Source organism: Lissotriton vulgaris, chromosome 8 (genome assembly GCF_964263255.1).
Source record: "Lissotriton vulgaris chromosome 8, aLisVul1.2, whole genome shotgun sequence".
NCBI classification, from domain to species: domain Eukaryota; kingdom Metazoa; phylum Chordata; class Amphibia; order Caudata; family Salamandridae; genus Lissotriton; species Lissotriton vulgaris.
In genome coordinates, this window is record NC_141696.1 from 697,333,837 (window position 1) to 697,351,678 (window position 17,842).

The following is a 17,842-nucleotide window of genomic DNA, read 5'->3' on the forward strand; positions in this document are numbered from 1 at the left end:
GACCAGCAGTACTGCAGCGATACGTTTCCAGATTCCGTCTGACAACTGGGGATATTCTAATGCGAGGCAGTATGCAACAGAAAAGTTACTGTGCTGCTATTTTCTACATATGTGAATTTAAACCAATGTGACATGATGTGCACTACAAGGTTATGAAATCATTTAAACGCAGTAGTGACTTAAGGCATCCATTACTTAAGTATGTTGCCCCGGACAACACCCTAGCCTCATCCATAATTACCTACATATGACTTTATCACCTCATAAAACGTTAATGCCAGCGGTGTTGGCTTTGTGTTAATTCAGTATGTAATATGAGGATCCAGTTTGTTTTACATTTTTTGGCCAATTCATGTTTATGCCATAAAAGGTGTTCATATTCCTAGTTTGTGGTATGATTTCTCCTAAGATTACCAGGAAAGTTCAATAAAAAAATATGTACTGCATTACATACCTGTATGTCTTTAATTCAAAGTGAAATGGCAAACACCCTAAAGTAGTGAAATCAAGGAAGCTACAAGTAAGACAACAAAGAAGCATCTATTGCGAGCGCTGGGATGCCTATTGGTAACCAGGCGCTATATAAAACTCAGAATAATATTCGGGCTCTCATCATTCAGATGTTTATCTGCCATGTGTGCACCGTGATTTGATTTTACCCATCACCATTCCATTGGCAAAAAAGATACATGCCATTTTCCTAAACAAATTGTGAAGATGGTACAGTGATAGAGTTCATACTAAATGGCTCAGCTACAACATAAAACAAACATACATGGAAATGACAACGACAAGAGCACTCAAACATGAGCTCAAGAGAAATGGAAACGTCTGCATGCTTAACAGGCAATTGTATACATAAATAAATCTTTTAAAAACGTTGTGAAAAGTGTTTTAGATCCCTTACTACATTGTGTTAAATTTCAAAATACCTTATCATAGATCCGTCTTCCACTGGGAACGCAAGTTGGTGGACAACGGAAGAGTTTCCAGCAGAAGATATAAGATCTTCCTTTAGTATTGGAGAAAGGCGATGGTCGGGGCTGTAATGGGAAGTGCCAAGGTAAGACCCGTTGGTATCTGTAAAGGCAAAGGAAACAACAGTAAACCTATTACCTGTGGACAAGGGCATAATTGGGCTTCAAAAATAGACTATAGAGCTCTTGGAACAGAGAAGCAAGTTTGGTCTATGCAGTACTACCTCTACACAAGGATGAGTGTGAGTGAGAAGAAATTCTCAGTGTGCAACCACATATGGTAGGTAGTACATGAATGCAACAGGAGTGGCTGTTACACCAGTCACAAAACGTTTGATGCATCCGTACTTGTGTACAGAACCGACAAGGAGCATTTGAGAAATAAAGCTATATTGCTGTTCTGTGCCATGGATAGCACAAATGCTCAGCTTCACTGCAATTTCCAAAAAGTAGCTAGATGCAGTTCCATAAATACATATATAAATAACAGATTGGTTAAAGTAGAGTATCACGGCCATCGTGCCTAACAAAAATGAATGTGTCCATCTGTAACGAAACTAGTGCTCATGTAAAGCACTCTGATACCCAATGTCTCGGGTCTAGTTCGCGCTTTATAAAACTCAAAAAAAAAAAAAAAAAACCATTGCTAGCAGGTACTATACATCTACTTTGAAAGAATGAAGTGATTAACCAAAACTGGATTGAGACCTTGAGAGTGGTGTTAGACAGCAGACTATAATTGCAAATATTGTGAGACTGGTGCAGCTTTCGGTCTGAAACTACTATTTTGTGAAGCAAAGTTTCAGGACCTTATCTCATTATAGAAAACGCCTATTCAGTAAACAACGGCCTTGCAATTATTTGTAGGGTGATATAACAGACACAAGCTAAAGGTTATGTTTCATAAGCATTATCATAAACCTGAGTTCACTCTAAGTTGTCATCTATTTCCATTAGTGGCATCCAGAAGACCCAACAGTGAATTGAAGTATCAGAGCGCAATATTTGGACAATTATTATAGACGCCCTTGGAAAGCTATAATTTCAGAAGATGTAGGAAGAATGAATGAATGAATACTTTATTGTATGATTACCTAAAATCATTTACGAAAGCGAAGCATATTACGATCATGGTAAAAAAACAGTACATTGATTGATAAAAGGTTAACGTTTTAAGAAAAACATTTAAAGGGCAAAGAGATTTAAAAGAAAAAGAGAAAGTTAAAAAAAACACACAAAAAACATGTACATATGCATCAGGTTGGACAATCGATGCCCTAATGTCAGATCATCTTAGCTTATCAAGCTTGGTACCGAATCACCGGTGGCCATGAAATACTTTGTTTATTTGTCTGTTCAATTAAGGTGGCAATGTTCATGACCATAGGAATTAGTGAGGCATCACTATTGATACTATAGATGCTCATCGGCGTACAGATTGTAGTTAAGCTGTTATTTTTATGGACTTTGCGTTTGATATAAGATCTGTCCAGCAGATGTAGGAAGAAAGCAATAGTTTGTAATAAGTTAGTTTGACAAATGGTCTTTGTTCCCCTTGACCTTCCAGGTAGGTCGCTCCCCCTCCGCTGCAGCGCCACCTGCGCCAGTGTCTCCCTCCTGATACCGCCTCCTGTGCTCCTGGTGCCCCCTGTACCCTGGCTGCTGTCTCGCGCCACTGCCACTGCGTGACCGGTACCCCCGCAGCTGTGTGCCTGTGCCCCCTTACCCCTTCTTGATTTTCTGTACCCCCGCTGCTGTGTGCCTGTGCCCCCTGACCCCTTCTTGATTTTCTGTACCCCCGCTGCTGGGTGCCTGTGCCCCCTGACCCCTTCTTAATTTTCTGTATCCCCGCTGCTGTGTGCCTGTGCCTCCTGACCCCTTCTTGATTTTCTGTACCCCCGCTGTTGTGTGCTGTGTGCCTTTGCCCCCTGCCCATTTTCGCCATTTTGTCTTCTTCGCTCTTGTGACCCCCCGCGTGGTGCCCGTGCCCCCTGCCCGTCATGTATTTCCCGCCGCTGCCTCCCCTGCGGCCCCGCCCCCCCATGCCCATTCGCTGCCCGTCCTACCCTCCCGCCTCCCAGCTTAACCCCCCCCTCCCCACCTCCCCTTAAATGGCGGCCGCACGCAGCATGCCAAAGGCGCGCCTAAGGCAAGCCCGTCAGCACCTGGACCGCGCCCAGCGCCAGAACCCCTGGCCTCCACACCACCCAGGACTACCGCTACGACGCCAACACCCTCATCGCTCTCAACCACGGACGAACCTTTAGCTGCTACAAAGCCACCCCCAAGCGCACTCACGGCCCCTTTTCCTGCCGGAACTGCAGCTTCTCCTGCATCAACGACGCCGATGCACCCACAGCAACGGAACCCAACCGACTGCGTTGCATCCTGCTTAACACCCGCTCCGCACGCAAGCACAACGTTGAGCTCTGGGACCTACTCACCACTACATCACCAGACATGGCCTTCTTGACCGAGACCTGGATGAACGAAGCCTCCGCCCCAGACATCGCAGTGGCCATCCCCGACGGATACAAGATCTCCCACAGAGACCGCACCAACGGAGTCGGAGGAGGTATCGCCATAATCCACAAGAACACCATCAAGGTCTCCACAAACACAAACGACACCCTCACCACCGCCAAACACATTCACTTCAAGATCCACATGGACCCCAAGACCACCCTCAGAGGCTCCCTCGTCTAAAGACCACCCGGCCCACGTCCCCAATTCTGCAACTCCATCGCCGACTTCATCAGCACGCAAGCACTGACCTCCACCGACTACAACCTGCTCGGCGATCTGAACTACCATCTGGAAAACAACAACGACAGCAACTCCTCCACCCTGGTCGACAACCTCGTCACCCTCGGACTGAAACAGATCGTCACAACCCCGACCCACATCGCCGGCCACACGCTCGATGCCATCTTCTCTTCCAGCCAACACGTTGCCTTCCGCCACGCTTCTGAGCTCACCTGGACCGACCACCACTGCGTCCACTTCACCTTCCAGAAACCCGTCAGACACCACCGCACACCACAGATCCCCCGCCTACGCTGGGGCAAAGTCACCAAGGACCTACTAGAAACACACCTCGCACTCAACCCACCGACCAGCCCCACCGACCCCGAGGATGGGGCCCGCACCCTCAGACTCTGGATGGAAGACTGCGCCACACCTTAGCACCAGTGAGATAACCCACCGACAGAGACACTAGCCAGAGAGCCAGCTGGTTCACCCCGGAGCTCCTGGCCTCCAAGCGCACCTGCCGGAAACTTGAAAACATCTGGCTCAGCGATAGAACGCCCGCCAACCGCGCAGCCCACAAAGACACCATTCGCAACCATCACCACCTCATCAGGACCACCAAAAGAGCCTCATTCAAAGACCGCCTCGACAACAACGCCCACAACAGCAAAGAGCTCTTCAACATCGTGAAAGAACTCTCCAATCCTAGCTCCTGCACCAACGACATTCCACCTTCACAAGCCCTGTGCGACACCCTCGCTGCCTTCTTCCACCGCAAGATCACCGACATCCACAACAGCTTCAACCGCCGGCTGAACCCTACGGACCCCCCCACGAGGAACACTCAGAACCCCACCGACCACGACCTTCTGACCACATGGACCAGCGTGAGCACCAAAGACATAATCAAGACCATGAACACCATCCACTCAGGCTCCCCGTCTGATCCTCTTCCCCACCACATCGTCAACAAAGTCAACAGCCTCATCACACCCCACCTGCGTAACATCATCAACCTCTCCTTTGAGACCGCTACCTTCCATGAGAGCTGGAAGCACGCCGAGATCAACGCCCTACTAAAGAAACCCAAGGCAGACCCTAACGACCTCAAGAACTTCTGGCCCATCTCCCTGCTCCTGTTCCTGTTCCCAGCGAAATATTTGGAAAAAGGGGGTGCTTGCATTCTAGCATACCGGTGTGTGGTCTTTTGGCGGTCGAGTACTGCTACCAGTCCTTTTCTACCAGGAGCGTCACTATTTTCATCAAACCTCACGGGCGATGCTATGACCAGATCATCCTCCATAGTATTTTCCGCTCCTGGGACATCTTTTCTACTTTATCTTTAGGTGGATACAAAATATTCGTGCTAACAATGATACATCATTATTGCTCGCCTCCGGATATTTTATCAACTTGTGGAGATAAATACTCGTTTCCTTCACTATTGCTCTCATCACCTTACCATCTACTCACTGGAAGTTATCCTCGTGGAGGTTCTACAAATGTCAACACAAATAACGATCTGAATCTAAGCTACCTCCACTATACTGTTCTACCACCTCCTTTTCTCTGATGTCATAACATCATATGACAAGCTATAGGACTACATCGTTCCACATCTCAAGATCTTAAGAAGCTGCCTTTACCAACTGACCTTTTATATCCACGCCACACCTAACTGTGAGTCCTGGACTCTTTGAAACTCTAACAATAGACTGTCACCTGAAGAAGGCTCAAGAGCCGAAACGCGCGTAGTGGTGTCTACCGCTTTGCCTTCATCACTGTATATATGTTTCATGTCTATTGATTTTGTATTTTCTCTTTTGTATTTTTTAATTCAAGACTATATAAAATTTAAACACATAATCACTTATAAAAACTATATATATTAAAAAAAACAGTAGAAAACAAAAGAAAAATAGTCAACAACAATAAACAATAAAGCTCTATCAGAAATTATTTTGCTCATTGGTTTCTGTACACAAGTGGACTTAATATACTGTTTCATTCTAGGTTTTTATTTACAAAAAACCATAAATTGTATTATCTAATCAATGTCTGTCACTTTGCTATAGACCTTTCCTAACCCTGTTCCCAGCGAAAGTCATTGAAAAGATAGTCAACACCCAGCTCACCCGCTACCTAGAAGACAACAGCATCCTGGACCCCTCCCAGTCAGGTTTCCGCAGCAACCACAGCACAGAGACCGCCCTCATCGCCGGCGCAGACGACATCAGAATCCTACTCAACAATGGCGAGAAAGCAGCCCTCATCCTCCTGGACCTCTCCGACGCCTTCGACACAGTCTGCCACCACACACTACGCACACGCCTCCACGACGCAGGGATCCGAGACAAGGCCCTGGATTGGACCACCTCCTTCCTCTCCGACAGAACCCAGAGAGTCCGCATCCCCCCGTTCCAATCCGGAACCACCAAAACCATCTGCGGCGTCCCGCAGGGATCCTCCCTCAGCCCAACGCTGTTCAACGTCTACATGGCTCCCCTCGCTCGTATCGCTAGACTACACAACCTTAACATAATCTCCTACGCTGATGACACCCAGCTTATCCTCTCCCTCACCAAGGACCCCCTCACCGCCAAATCCAACCTGCACCAGGGTATGAAGGCTGTCGCCGATTGGATGGAGGCTAGCCGGCTCAAGCTGAACACGGACAAGACGGAGATCCTCATCCTTGGGCCCAACCCCTCAGCGTGGAACGATTCCAGGTGGCCAACAACACTGGGAACCCCCCCCCCGGCACCAACCAACCACGCACGCAACCTAGGAGTCATCCTCGACTCAAAGCTCAGCATGACCAACCAAGTCAACGCAGTCTCATCCTCCTGCTTCCACACCCTCGGTATGCTCCGCAAGATCTACAGATGGATCCCGACAGACACACGAAAAACCATCACCCACGCCCTCGTCAGCAGTCCGGTCCAAACTCATCAACAGACTCCAAAGAATCCAGAACGACTCCGCACGCCTGATTCTAGATGTCCCACGCCGAGACCACATCACCCCGCACCTGAGAGACCTGCACTGGCTCCCCGTCGACAAAAGAATCACAATCAAACTCATGATCCACGCACACAAGGCACTCCACAAGACCGGCCCAGCCTATCTCAACAGCCGACTCTCCTTCTACGCACCTAACAGGAAACTCCGCTCCGCCGACCTGTCCCTGGCCGCCTTCCCACGCACCCACAGAACCACTTCCAGGGGCAGATCCTTCTCCCACCGCGCCACCAAGACCTGGAACACCCTCCGCCTCCACCTACGACAGACAGCAGACAGCAGACATCCCGGCCTTCAGAAGACTGCTCAAGACCTGGCTCTTCGACCACTAGCTGCAGCTCCTCCCCCCCCAAACCCCCCCCCAGCACCTTGAGACCCTAGCGGGTAAGTAGAGCGCTTTACAAATCCCCCTGATTGATTGGATTGATTTGCTCATTTTTGGGAAGCAGTACAAGACCATTGGGCACTCTTTACTGTCTGAGGAACCACTCAAGAGGCTTGAAATGAATGTTGAAGCTGAAGCAGTTATAGAGCGGTATTCCTTGTACATTCACATCCAGGTACCAAAGAAACTGTAAACGAATAAGTATCAATTTTCATACACATATGTACTTGTCAATCAATTGTTCAAATATGAAATTGAAAGGAAGGCTTTAGTCTATACCACAGGAGTAATTCATGACCAAAACATAACGTTAGGAACAATCTATTCCATGCCTAAACATAATTAGAGAAAAAAACATAACGTATCATAAGTATTGCTTCTGTAAGAAGAAAAAACAGTGACAAAAATAAAGGCGAAGACAGGAATAAAAAGAGAAGTTTGCAAACTCGGTGGAAAAGCACCCCTACGAAGATCTTTTTTAGCCACACCTCACATGGCTTCAAAAGTGATTTTCAATGCAAAGCTTCAGCCATGGTCTTAATTCAAAAATGATGGCTAAGCTCTTCTAAAACATAAGTAAAAATAAACCAAAACACAATTTGAAGAAAATGTGTAAAGCTTAAAAGATTCTGCGTGGACTGATACGCATGCAGAAGAAATGCTGACAGCTTCCTCTCCTATTACACATTCACTTTATGCTTGTATTTTACCACATACAGCACTCCACTGCCTTGTGGTGAGGTTTGTGCTATAGAAATACCTCCTGAATACATATGCACTATAAGTTCTAGCAACAATTGTATAGAGGAAATGTGTCACATCTGTCAAAGGCTAAAAGCGTCCTAAGCGCAATCACACTACATCAATGGATAAAGGTTAGCCTGCTCAAGAACCAACAGGAAAATCACACTAAAGTAGATCGCGGGAGCCTATGGAGAGAAAATGCTCATACTGTGTGAAGGATGCATCCCCATAGTGGCCTTTTTGGAAGGCAATTATTAGTGTGTGATATTGCACATGATCTCAGAAAGAAAGAGGGCATCACATCCTAGAAACATATATCAGGAAATATTCTAGGACAGAGAAAATCTCTCGCTCTCTCTCTCCCTTCTCAGTGAATGTAGGCAAAGGAACTCAAAGGACAAGTTACCAGATAAGGCATTACCGAAGGTAAGTAACTTGTCCATCTGATGGAGACATCTAGCCGCAGATTCCTTATCTGTGAACAGATACTAAAGCAATACCATCCCCGTTGGAGGGACTACTGAAAGGGTTTAAACTTAAAAATCCTGTAGGACCAAATGGCCAAAAGTCCCTCCCAATGGACCGGATTGGCAGGGCAATAATGCTTAGCAAATGTGTGTAAGGATACCCACATAGCCGCCTGGCAGCTGTCAAGAACCGGGACATCACACTGGAGAGCCGTGGAGACTGGCTTAGCTTTGGTGGAATGAGCTCTGAGGCCCTCAGGAGGCTGTTTCCTTGCCAGAGCATAACAAATCTTAATGCAGAGGATAACCCATCTCAAAATGGTCTCTTCTGCACAGCACACCCCTTCTTTACTCCAACGTACTCCACAAAGAGAAGGTTGTCTACCTGGAACTCTTTAGTGCAATCAAGTTAGAACGACAAAGCTCTTTTTGGGTCCAGACGGTGGAGACATTCCTCTTAAAAAGATGCAGAAGAGCATTTAAGTGGTCAAGGTGACAGTTTGCCCTAGGTGCAAGGGTGTCAAAACCTTAGGCAAAAAAAAGCCCTAGAGTGGTGCACTACCTTGTCTGGAAAGACCGGCAAATTAAGGAGGCTGAGAAGAGAGAGCCTGCAGCTCGCTCACCCTCCTGGCAGAAGTTACTGCCACTAAAAAGGCTGTCTTGTTAGTAAGCAACTGGAGGGTGCAATTATGCAGCGGCTTGAATGGGGTACACAACATATAAGTGAGAACCCCATCAAGGTCCCTTTGGGGCATGATGAAAGGAGAAGGGGGAAACAAATGCTTAAGCCCCTTCAGAAATCTATTTTCAATGGGTGATTTGAAGAGAGACGGTTGAGCTAACATTTGTAGAAAAGCAGAAAGGGCAGAAAGGTAACCCTTAAGAGAGCCCGAGCCCTGCTGGGCAAGAGAGAGAATGAGAAGGATGTCCGAAAGGGAGGCAGACAATTGGTCGATAGACCGTTCTGTACAATATTTACAAAATCTTTGTCATCGGCACGCGTACACCAACTTAGTGGAGGGACGCCTGGCTGGCAGAATAACTTTGGGAGAAAGGACGAATGCTGTCAACTGTCGCCGCTCAATCTCCAAGCAAGGAGGTGGAGAGTGGACAGGTTTGAGTGGAGGACCCTCCTCTGCTGCTGTGACAGAAGATCCTCCCGAACGGCAGCCTGATCAGAAGACCGATACTCATTTGTAGAAGCTTTGAATACCAAACTCTCAGTGCCCAGTCTGGAGCCACAAGAATAACTTGTGCCCTGTCGCTCCTGATCTTCTTTAGCACTCTGGACAGGAGGGATATGGGCCGAAAGGAGGCCTGAGCTCCACTTGAGATGAAAAGCGCAGACGAGAGAGCCAATGTGGAAAGTCCAACGCACATAACTGCTGGCAGTGCACGTTCTCGACGGAGGCAAACAGATCTAACCAAGGTTCTCCCCACTGCTGAAAGAGTCCATTGACCACCTCCGGATGGAGATGCCACTCGTAATCCGCTAGGGACTGATGGCGGAGTGTGTCTGCCCTGGCTTTCAAGAAACTGGCTAAGTGTTGAACCACAAGGGATATGCCGTGTTATTCCAGCCAAGTCCAGAGGCGCAGGGCCTCCTGACAGAGTGTCCACGACCTCACTCTGCCCTGTTTGATGAAGTACCACATGGCGGTGGTGTTGTCTGTGAGCACCTGAACCAGCCTTTTCTTGATAGAAGGTAAGAAGTCTTTCAGTGGCAGTCGAATCGCACAAAGCTCCAACAGGCTGAGGTGGAGCCATGTTTCTGCTGGAGACCTCTGATCTCCACACTCAGATGGGCGCCCCGTCCTAGGAGTGATGCAAATGTCACTACTGTGAGATTTGGTTTGGGAAGGAAGAGGGATCTGCCCATCATCCATTCGCGGTTTGTCAGCCACCACTGCCGATCTCAAATTATTCCCTCCAAGATCTGGACCAGGTTGGTGAGACTTTCCCGATGCTGCACCCACTGGAACTTCAGGTCACACTGCAAAGCCTGCATGTGCCATCTGGCATGAGTCACTAGCAGGATGCGGGAGGCCATGCTGCCCATCAGTATCTTGAACTTCTCTTTTTTTGTGGGAGTAGTTGAGGGCTCTGAAGTCGAGGATAAGACGAAGGCCTCCATTCTTTTTGGGAACCATAAGCAGCGGGAATAGCAGTCATAGCATTTTCTCGCACCGGAACCCTCTCTATTGTTCCCTTTGGGAAACTCCCTTTAGATCGAGGATTTTACTCCGCAATACAATCACAACGCAGTTGTTACAACGACCGCTTTGTAACCACGCAGTGCCATTACTACGCAAGTCATTACATCGACTTGCAGTAGATGGAGCTCTAACATAAGGAATAGTTTACCATTCCAATACCTTCCCTACTGTTACATAGGCTGGAGTTGGAATAGTAAATTATACATTTCTAATGTTACAGCGCCATCTACTGCAAGTCGATGTAATGACTTGCGTAGTAATAGCATTGCGTGGTTACAACGCGGTCGTTGTAACAACCGCGTTGTGATTGTATTGCGGAGTAAAATCTGCGTTGTAAAGGTATATATTCCTCCCTTGGCCAAGAGAGTCATGGTTGTAAAGTAAGGTAATCCTCCAGCAGCTGACTGAATATAGGGGGCATGGAGGGAGAGGTAGTCTTGAAGGGGAGGGAGTAGCCCCTTCGGACTATCTGGAGAACCCACCTGTCTGAGGTGATGTCCCGCCAGTGGTGGAGGTTCTCGCGTATCCTGCCACCAACTGGACGCCCATGATCCTGGAGGATCGGACTAGGAGGGTTTGGAGGCAGAGGAGGGATTTGTGGCCTGGCCTGACCTCTGGCCGTCCAACCAAGGGGGTCGGGGCGAGCCATGGAGTGGTTGCGTAACTTACACAGTCGTCTTGGTGCATCTGGAAGCCCCTTCCGTAGCCACAAAAGGAGCGAAAGGTAGACGCAGGCCTGTATGACAGAGAGGCTCAAGGACTTGGCTGTATCCCGCGACTCCTTGAAGCACTCTAACACCACGTCTGCCCTATCTTCGAAGAGACGTAAGCCATGAAAGGGCATGTCCATCAGGTAGGATTGGACATCCCCAGAGAAGCCAGGTTTTCTCTGCCATGTGTGGCGCCTAACTGGCACCCTCAAGGAAATCGCTCTGCCTGGTGAGTTTGTCGTGTCCAAGCCACAGCGAATAGTGAACTTTTCTGCATCTCTCCCATCAGCAGCAGCTTGGGAGAGGATAGCCCGGACCTCCTCCGGGACTTCTGGCAGCACATGAGCAATCGTCTCCCATAGGATTAGGAGTAACGGCCCAATAGGCACGCAGTGTTTACTGACCGTAGTGCTAGACTGGTGGAAGAACATTTTTTCTTTCTGACGCTATCCAGCCTCTTGGATTCCGTATCCAGGGGTGTAGAAGGGAACGTGCAATGGGAGGTAGTGGCTCGAACCACCAAGCTCTTGGGGGTTGGATCTGATGAGAGGAAGGCTGGGTCGCCCGGAACAGGGCTATGGTGGTGGCGGGAGATTGTTCTGTTCATAGGAGACCCTGTTGGTGGGTTTGGACCAAACTCCCAGAAGAATGTCTGTTAAGGCCTCATTGAACGGCAGCAAGGGTTCCAACATCATAATAAAGCAGGATTTCTAAAGGATCCTGCGCCCCCTCCCAATCTTCCTCTAATACTTGCCTTTCAGAATAAGGCTGAGAAAATGACGGAGCCCAAAATCTCCATCTGCGCCGGTCTAGGGTTCAGTGGATTCCCAAAAGGCTCTGTGTCATCAGGAATAAGAATGGGTTGGTGCCTGTGGCGTCGGGAGTCTCAGCGTTGGGGAAGGTCGAGGAGGTACGACCGGCACTGGTCCGGATCTGAGAATGGAACCAAGAGGAGCTATGGGATCCAATGGTTCTCCTTCCGCTGAGGCTTCAGGGTTGAAGGTGTGCCAGCGGAAGAGGTTGCCCAAAAATGGCGTCCATGGCATCATAAAATTCCTTCAATTGGCAGGACCTTGAAAAGGGAAGGGAGCCAACCCTGGCACTCGTTCAGCAGGACGAATTTTTAGCTTGCCAAGACCCCTCGGTCACACCAGGTGATGGACGGGGTGAAGTCGAAGCGCGCTTCGACTTCTTGTTCTTCTTATGGTGCTTCTTACCTGACCCCTTGGAGTGAGAGGACGAAGACCTGGAGCACCTTGAGCGGTGCTCGGAACTTCCTCTCGACCGAGAGGGGGAGCAAGACCTCCAAGCTGCCTGATGTTGGGCCACAAGAAGCTTTAGGGACTGCTCCCTCAAAGCTTTCAGCACCATGGCCAGGGAGTCGCGCTTCAGGCACCAAAGACACACGGGGTGGGGATTTGTGACCCACAGTTACCACACGGTTTGAATCCCGAGATCCTCTTGGACATAAGGGAAACCTACACACCACGGAAAAGTGTGACAAAAAGTCGAAAAAGGTCTGTCAAAAAATGACAGGGGGTAGCTCTTTTTGACGGATCTGCGCTGGCACGGAGAGAAAATAACTGACGTCCATGCACCAGGGTGGCACCTATAAAGACAACGCGGATATTATAACGACGATCAAGACGCCAATGACATCACATTGAGTCGACTGACGTCAAGTACCAGCGAGCAGGGGTACTGCTCAAGAAACTCTTCCAGATCCAGTCTGACGCCTGGAAAGTAAACAGGTATGGAATCTGCGACTAAATGTCTCTATCAGATACAAGTACAGTTTAATACATATCAACATATGGTCAGCTAAATTATCAGTGTTTTTCATCTCAAAAAGAGTATGGTGTCAGAATTTAGTAAAATTAAAACAAAGGAAAAACTTTGGAGAGTCCAGATGCTGCTGAAACAAGATGGACACATGGTCATCAAATCACTTTTGTAGTAAACAAGAACTATTTTCACACTAACTTGCACATTTAATTCACAAATATAAAAAAAAACTATTTCCCATGCCGAAACAAATATAGACTTAGGTTAAATGGCTTACCTTCTGTAAAACTCTTGTCACTGAAGCTCGCCTTCACTTTAGAAATAGGAGTTGAAGAGTGGCGCCTAGAAGAAGGGGCCTTCTTTTGTAGAGGAGTGCTGTCAGCCAGCCAGTCATCATGAGAAGAAAACATTCCATCATGTCTCTGTTCAGTCAACCTGGTCAAAGGCGGTTGTTGGGAGGCAAATGTGTTCTGCGCAAAAGTAACTTTGTGAGGAAGGTTAGAGGGAGTTTTATGGAGAACACTTCTGAGGAGTGGTGGGGAGGTGGGCTTTATCTGGGGGCTACTTTTCCCTGCTGCCCTAATTACTCTGTTCTGGTAATTGCGATAAGCCTCTTCCAAGTAGTCAGCCTCTTTTTCAAGTTCTTTGATTCTGGCCTTGGTAGTTACCACAAATTCAATGTCCGAGTCTGGAGAGCTGCTTCGCCGCCCTGGGGGCTGCAGATACCTGGAGCTAAGGACGCCACCTGCTTCAACAAAAGGATCAGACAAAATCTGGCTCTTCAAGAGTGTCCCATCTATATAAATATCATGAGGAACAATCATGTCTGTACTGTGGTCAAGGACAGAGCGATCAACCAGAGAGGGCTTGGGATTGCGATACACTTCATTTTCAAGAGCTGTACAAGCAAGCGAGACACACAAAGAAGATGATCATTTTGAGGCAAAATAAGAAAACATGAATCAAATTCAAGCTGGACAAATTAGATCATTTTATAAAACATTTAGATTGCCAACTCATTTTTAAAAGATGCACATATAGATGATTTTGATTTATAATACGATGCATGCAAATAAACAGAAAACAATTGATGATACTCAAACACACTGATTATTTAGATGTTTGAAATCAAGCTCACGCCATGACAGGCTGAGAAGCACTCACAGAAACCAAATTCGTACCCAGAAAGCAGAAAGTCGGTTTTAGCCAGCAAGTAGCGAGTAACAGTGCACATGGCAAAAATGAAATAGAAAAATGCATTCAAAAAAGACCAAAACTAATTATAAAATCTGTAGGAAGGAAATATTTATGTCTTGACTTTAGGTACTCAAATTAAATTATAAAAGATAGAATACATGTGTGCACATACAGGATGTCAGAACATATTTTAAAGAAATACGTTTAAGATTATACAAAATATTTAAAAAACTAGCCCAATTAGGCAACATTTATTTTTTGTAACTAATTAGCCAGACTGCAACAATAACAGTACATACTGACCACCACTGCTATGTAACACTTGGAGTATAACAATTGAATCAGTGCAAACTAATTGCGCCCTTTTTAAAAACTGTGTAAGAGTGCACTACCCATTATGCCCAGCATGGAGGCAGTCAGGCAGTTTGATTTGGAACATATGAAAGATGAGAAAAACAATAGGAGGGTGTTCGAAAGGGCAGCCTTGAAACGTGGGGAGACTGGTGGAGCTTTTATGAATCCAGAGAGAATGCCAACAGTGAAGATTCAAGATTGTAAGAAACCTTTTTTTCTAGGCCAAGTGATTGTCTGTGGAATCCCTAAAAGACAGAATACCGTAACAAGCTAAGCCAACCTTAAAAGTGTACCAGAGGCCCTAACTGCGATCAGATGCCCTGTTTCGAGATGGTCTGGCAACCAATTGAAACTTAGGTGAGAAGCTAATTGGGGAGGATGAGAATGGCACATCAATTTCCTGACTTGAAAAGAAGGGCGCATGGGTGGAATGTCAGGCTCATCTCTTGAAAGCGAGGAAGTGGTACATGGAGTGGGAGAACAACAGAGTGATACATAACTCCCTTTGGGTACCTTATGCACATAGGTACATGCCTTGAACATTGGCGAAAGCACTGATCTGAAAGCTCTAACTGTCCACTCTGTTTAACACATGGATGGATAATGCAATATGGTCTTGCTAATATCATAATACAACTAGTAAGAATAGAGATGAATACTGTTTTTCAGACTTGCACATTGGGTGGTTATATGATCCAGGGGTCTCCAACCTTTTCTATAATAGGAGCTACTTATGTTCAATGAAAATGATCCCAAGATACTGTAGGTGATGTGATAGTCTATTCAAAACTGCCAGCAGTGATCACATCAGTGCATTAGGCAGGGTTGCAGCAGTAAAGTGATCAATTTGGAAGGCATCTACATGGGTAATACATAACAGAGATAGCTGCTATTCCCCGGCACCAAGGTAATAATACGAGTAATAAATGTCTCCAACTCCAGCTTTAAATTTATTCTGGAAATTGAATCATTTTTCTCCAAACATCAGCTTATGAGCTAAGAAAAAACACACATTTGCGTCTTAAATACATGCTTTTTAGTTTTGGCATACAAATAATAATATAACCAAGCAAAGTATTTCATGTTAGTAGTCTAAGATGCACACAGGCGAGCTACTCATAGGTAGCTGCAGAACTACAGGTAGCTCACGAGCTACTCATTGGAGACGCCTGGATCATAATGAACATTTAACAAATAAAGGGATGTAACAGAGCCACAGAATCAACTCTTATGTAAGTATTTTAGACAGATAAAGAACACAGACAAATCCAACTGCCTGGGAGTCCGAGTTCAAACATATTCCTTAGCTAGAGTATGGGCCATTTCCCATAGAGCAACCTTATAAAAAGGCCTGGAATTGAAGCACTTCTCAACAGAGCACCAGCTGCTAATTTCTAGCGAACCTTCAACTTGAATGGTAAAGACCAATTAGCTTTATTCTAATGAGGCACAATACATAAGATCAACCATATGCTCTACAGTATGCTTAGAAGAGGAAGGACTATGAACAGCTTCATAGTTCACAAAAAGTTGTCTGTCTTTATAAATATATTTGATCTTCCTAAAGTAGTCAGAAAAAGCCATTTTAACGTCAAGGGTACACAGAGACTTTTCCATCAGAGAAGTAAAATTTTGAAAAAAGGTTGATAAAGAAATGGTGTACGAAATGTAAAAATCCTAAACAACATTAATTAGGAAAGCTGGATGAGTACTTACTGACATTTATTTTGATGTACATGAAGAATCAAGCTCACTTCTCTTTCTGACTTATGTGATAGGCAACAAAAAATAACATTTCAAAGAGAGATGTTGCAAATCAGCCTAGTGCACAGGCTGAATTAGAAAGTTTAGAAAGTACTTCGTAATTTAAGCCTGATTCAAGTATGCATTGCTCTACATCCATAGCCCTAAGAGACAGAAGAGTACCATGGCAAGAGGAGCCTCCCACCGACGCAAAGTCTGGCCCGATGCCCGTTTCCACCTGCTGCTCCCAACGCCACCCATACATTGCTGGATCCCACCTAGTCTCACCAAATGGACCACTTCTCGTACACCTCACCTGCAATGAGATCTCCACTTCCACATGACTGTGCTTCTGCTTCTAGGCAGCTAGCACAGAGCTGAAGGACGCAACTCCTCTATATCCTCTACTTGGACCGCTCCGTACCCAATGCGATGGGGCCATTGGTTTGAGACTTGGTGGGTCAGGGAAGTCGAAGAGGGAAAAGTGGCCTGTAATAAGATACCATTTTTTTTTTTTTTTACTCCAATTATTATTTAGCAGTTGTGTTTTTGGCTAATTGTACTGCTGTGCTTACTATCTGGATGATTTGTTTAAAAAACTGCCCATGTTGCCTTTTTGGGTATGGTTTCTAGTTAATTTATTTTGAAAAATATACTTTCATAAAATTTGTGTTCATGTATTTTACACAAGTATTGAGATTTTCGAACTTTTCTGAATACCAGAGTAAAATACAATGATAAAGAACTACATTTTCCTGCATGCTGCCGGAAACTGCATGCATATGACAACTGATTCACTATATGTTCTGAACAGTAGAAGAGTAAGTCCACAGCAAACTCAAGCACGTACAATATGTGAACTACAATAATGTGAGGTAACACACAGCCACCATGCGCAAGAAAACTAAATCACTGTCTCTGGCTGATTAGAAATGTGTGAAGAGCGTTTGAAGAATGAAACAATAACTTTGTGGCATCCATACTTTCAGATATTATTTTAAATATGGCTATTTTCTCAATATACTTAAAAAAAACCTGGAAAGAGTGAACAGTTTTTAAAACAAAGCTGAAGCATTCATAGAGTCAGGTGTCCGCTCACATTTCTCTGAAAATCTGCCTGCCCCCAGCCCTAAAAAACATTAACATTATTTTTAGCAGGTACAGAAGTAAATAAGTCATGGACAGATTTTGATTGAAACACACAATGAGTTGCTCACCCATGAATTTTGTTTTCAAAGTACTTGCAGACAAAAAATGAAAAGTTACTTATCAATAACAATTGGTGCCCATAATTGGGCATCTTATACAAATTTTCGAAGAAAATCAATTCCTGTTTATAGAAACGAGAAACTCAAGGCCACTTAAAGGAACGGTGCTGGTCAACCACAAGGGTGTGCTTTCCAGTAGTGCATTCAGCACAATATTGTAGCTGTTTTATGACAAGAATTGACTTTGTGGACGGTCAGCAGAGTCAGGAAAATTATACACGCTT

At 45.9% G+C, this 17,842-nt stretch overlaps 1 protein-coding gene across 2 annotated transcripts in view; it reads right to left on the reverse strand.

The window, feature by feature from the left end:
* Window positions 1-17,842, reverse strand: part of OFD1 (OFD1 centriole and centriolar satellite protein) — a 718,676-nt gene that overhangs the window by 246,610 nt on the left and 454,224 nt on the right. The window contains exons 16-17 of one of the 2 annotated variants that reach the window (XM_086934564.1): window positions 13,334-13,801; window positions 933-1,080 (exon numbers count right to left, since the gene is read on the reverse strand). In XM_086934564.1, coding sequence (XP_086790690.1) covers window positions 933-1,080; window positions 13,334-13,801 — 616 coding nt within the window. Of the gene's footprint in view, window positions 1-932; window positions 1,081-13,333; window positions 13,955-17,842 lie in introns of both variants that reach the window. The other variant, XM_086934563.1, reaches the window with a different exon arrangement.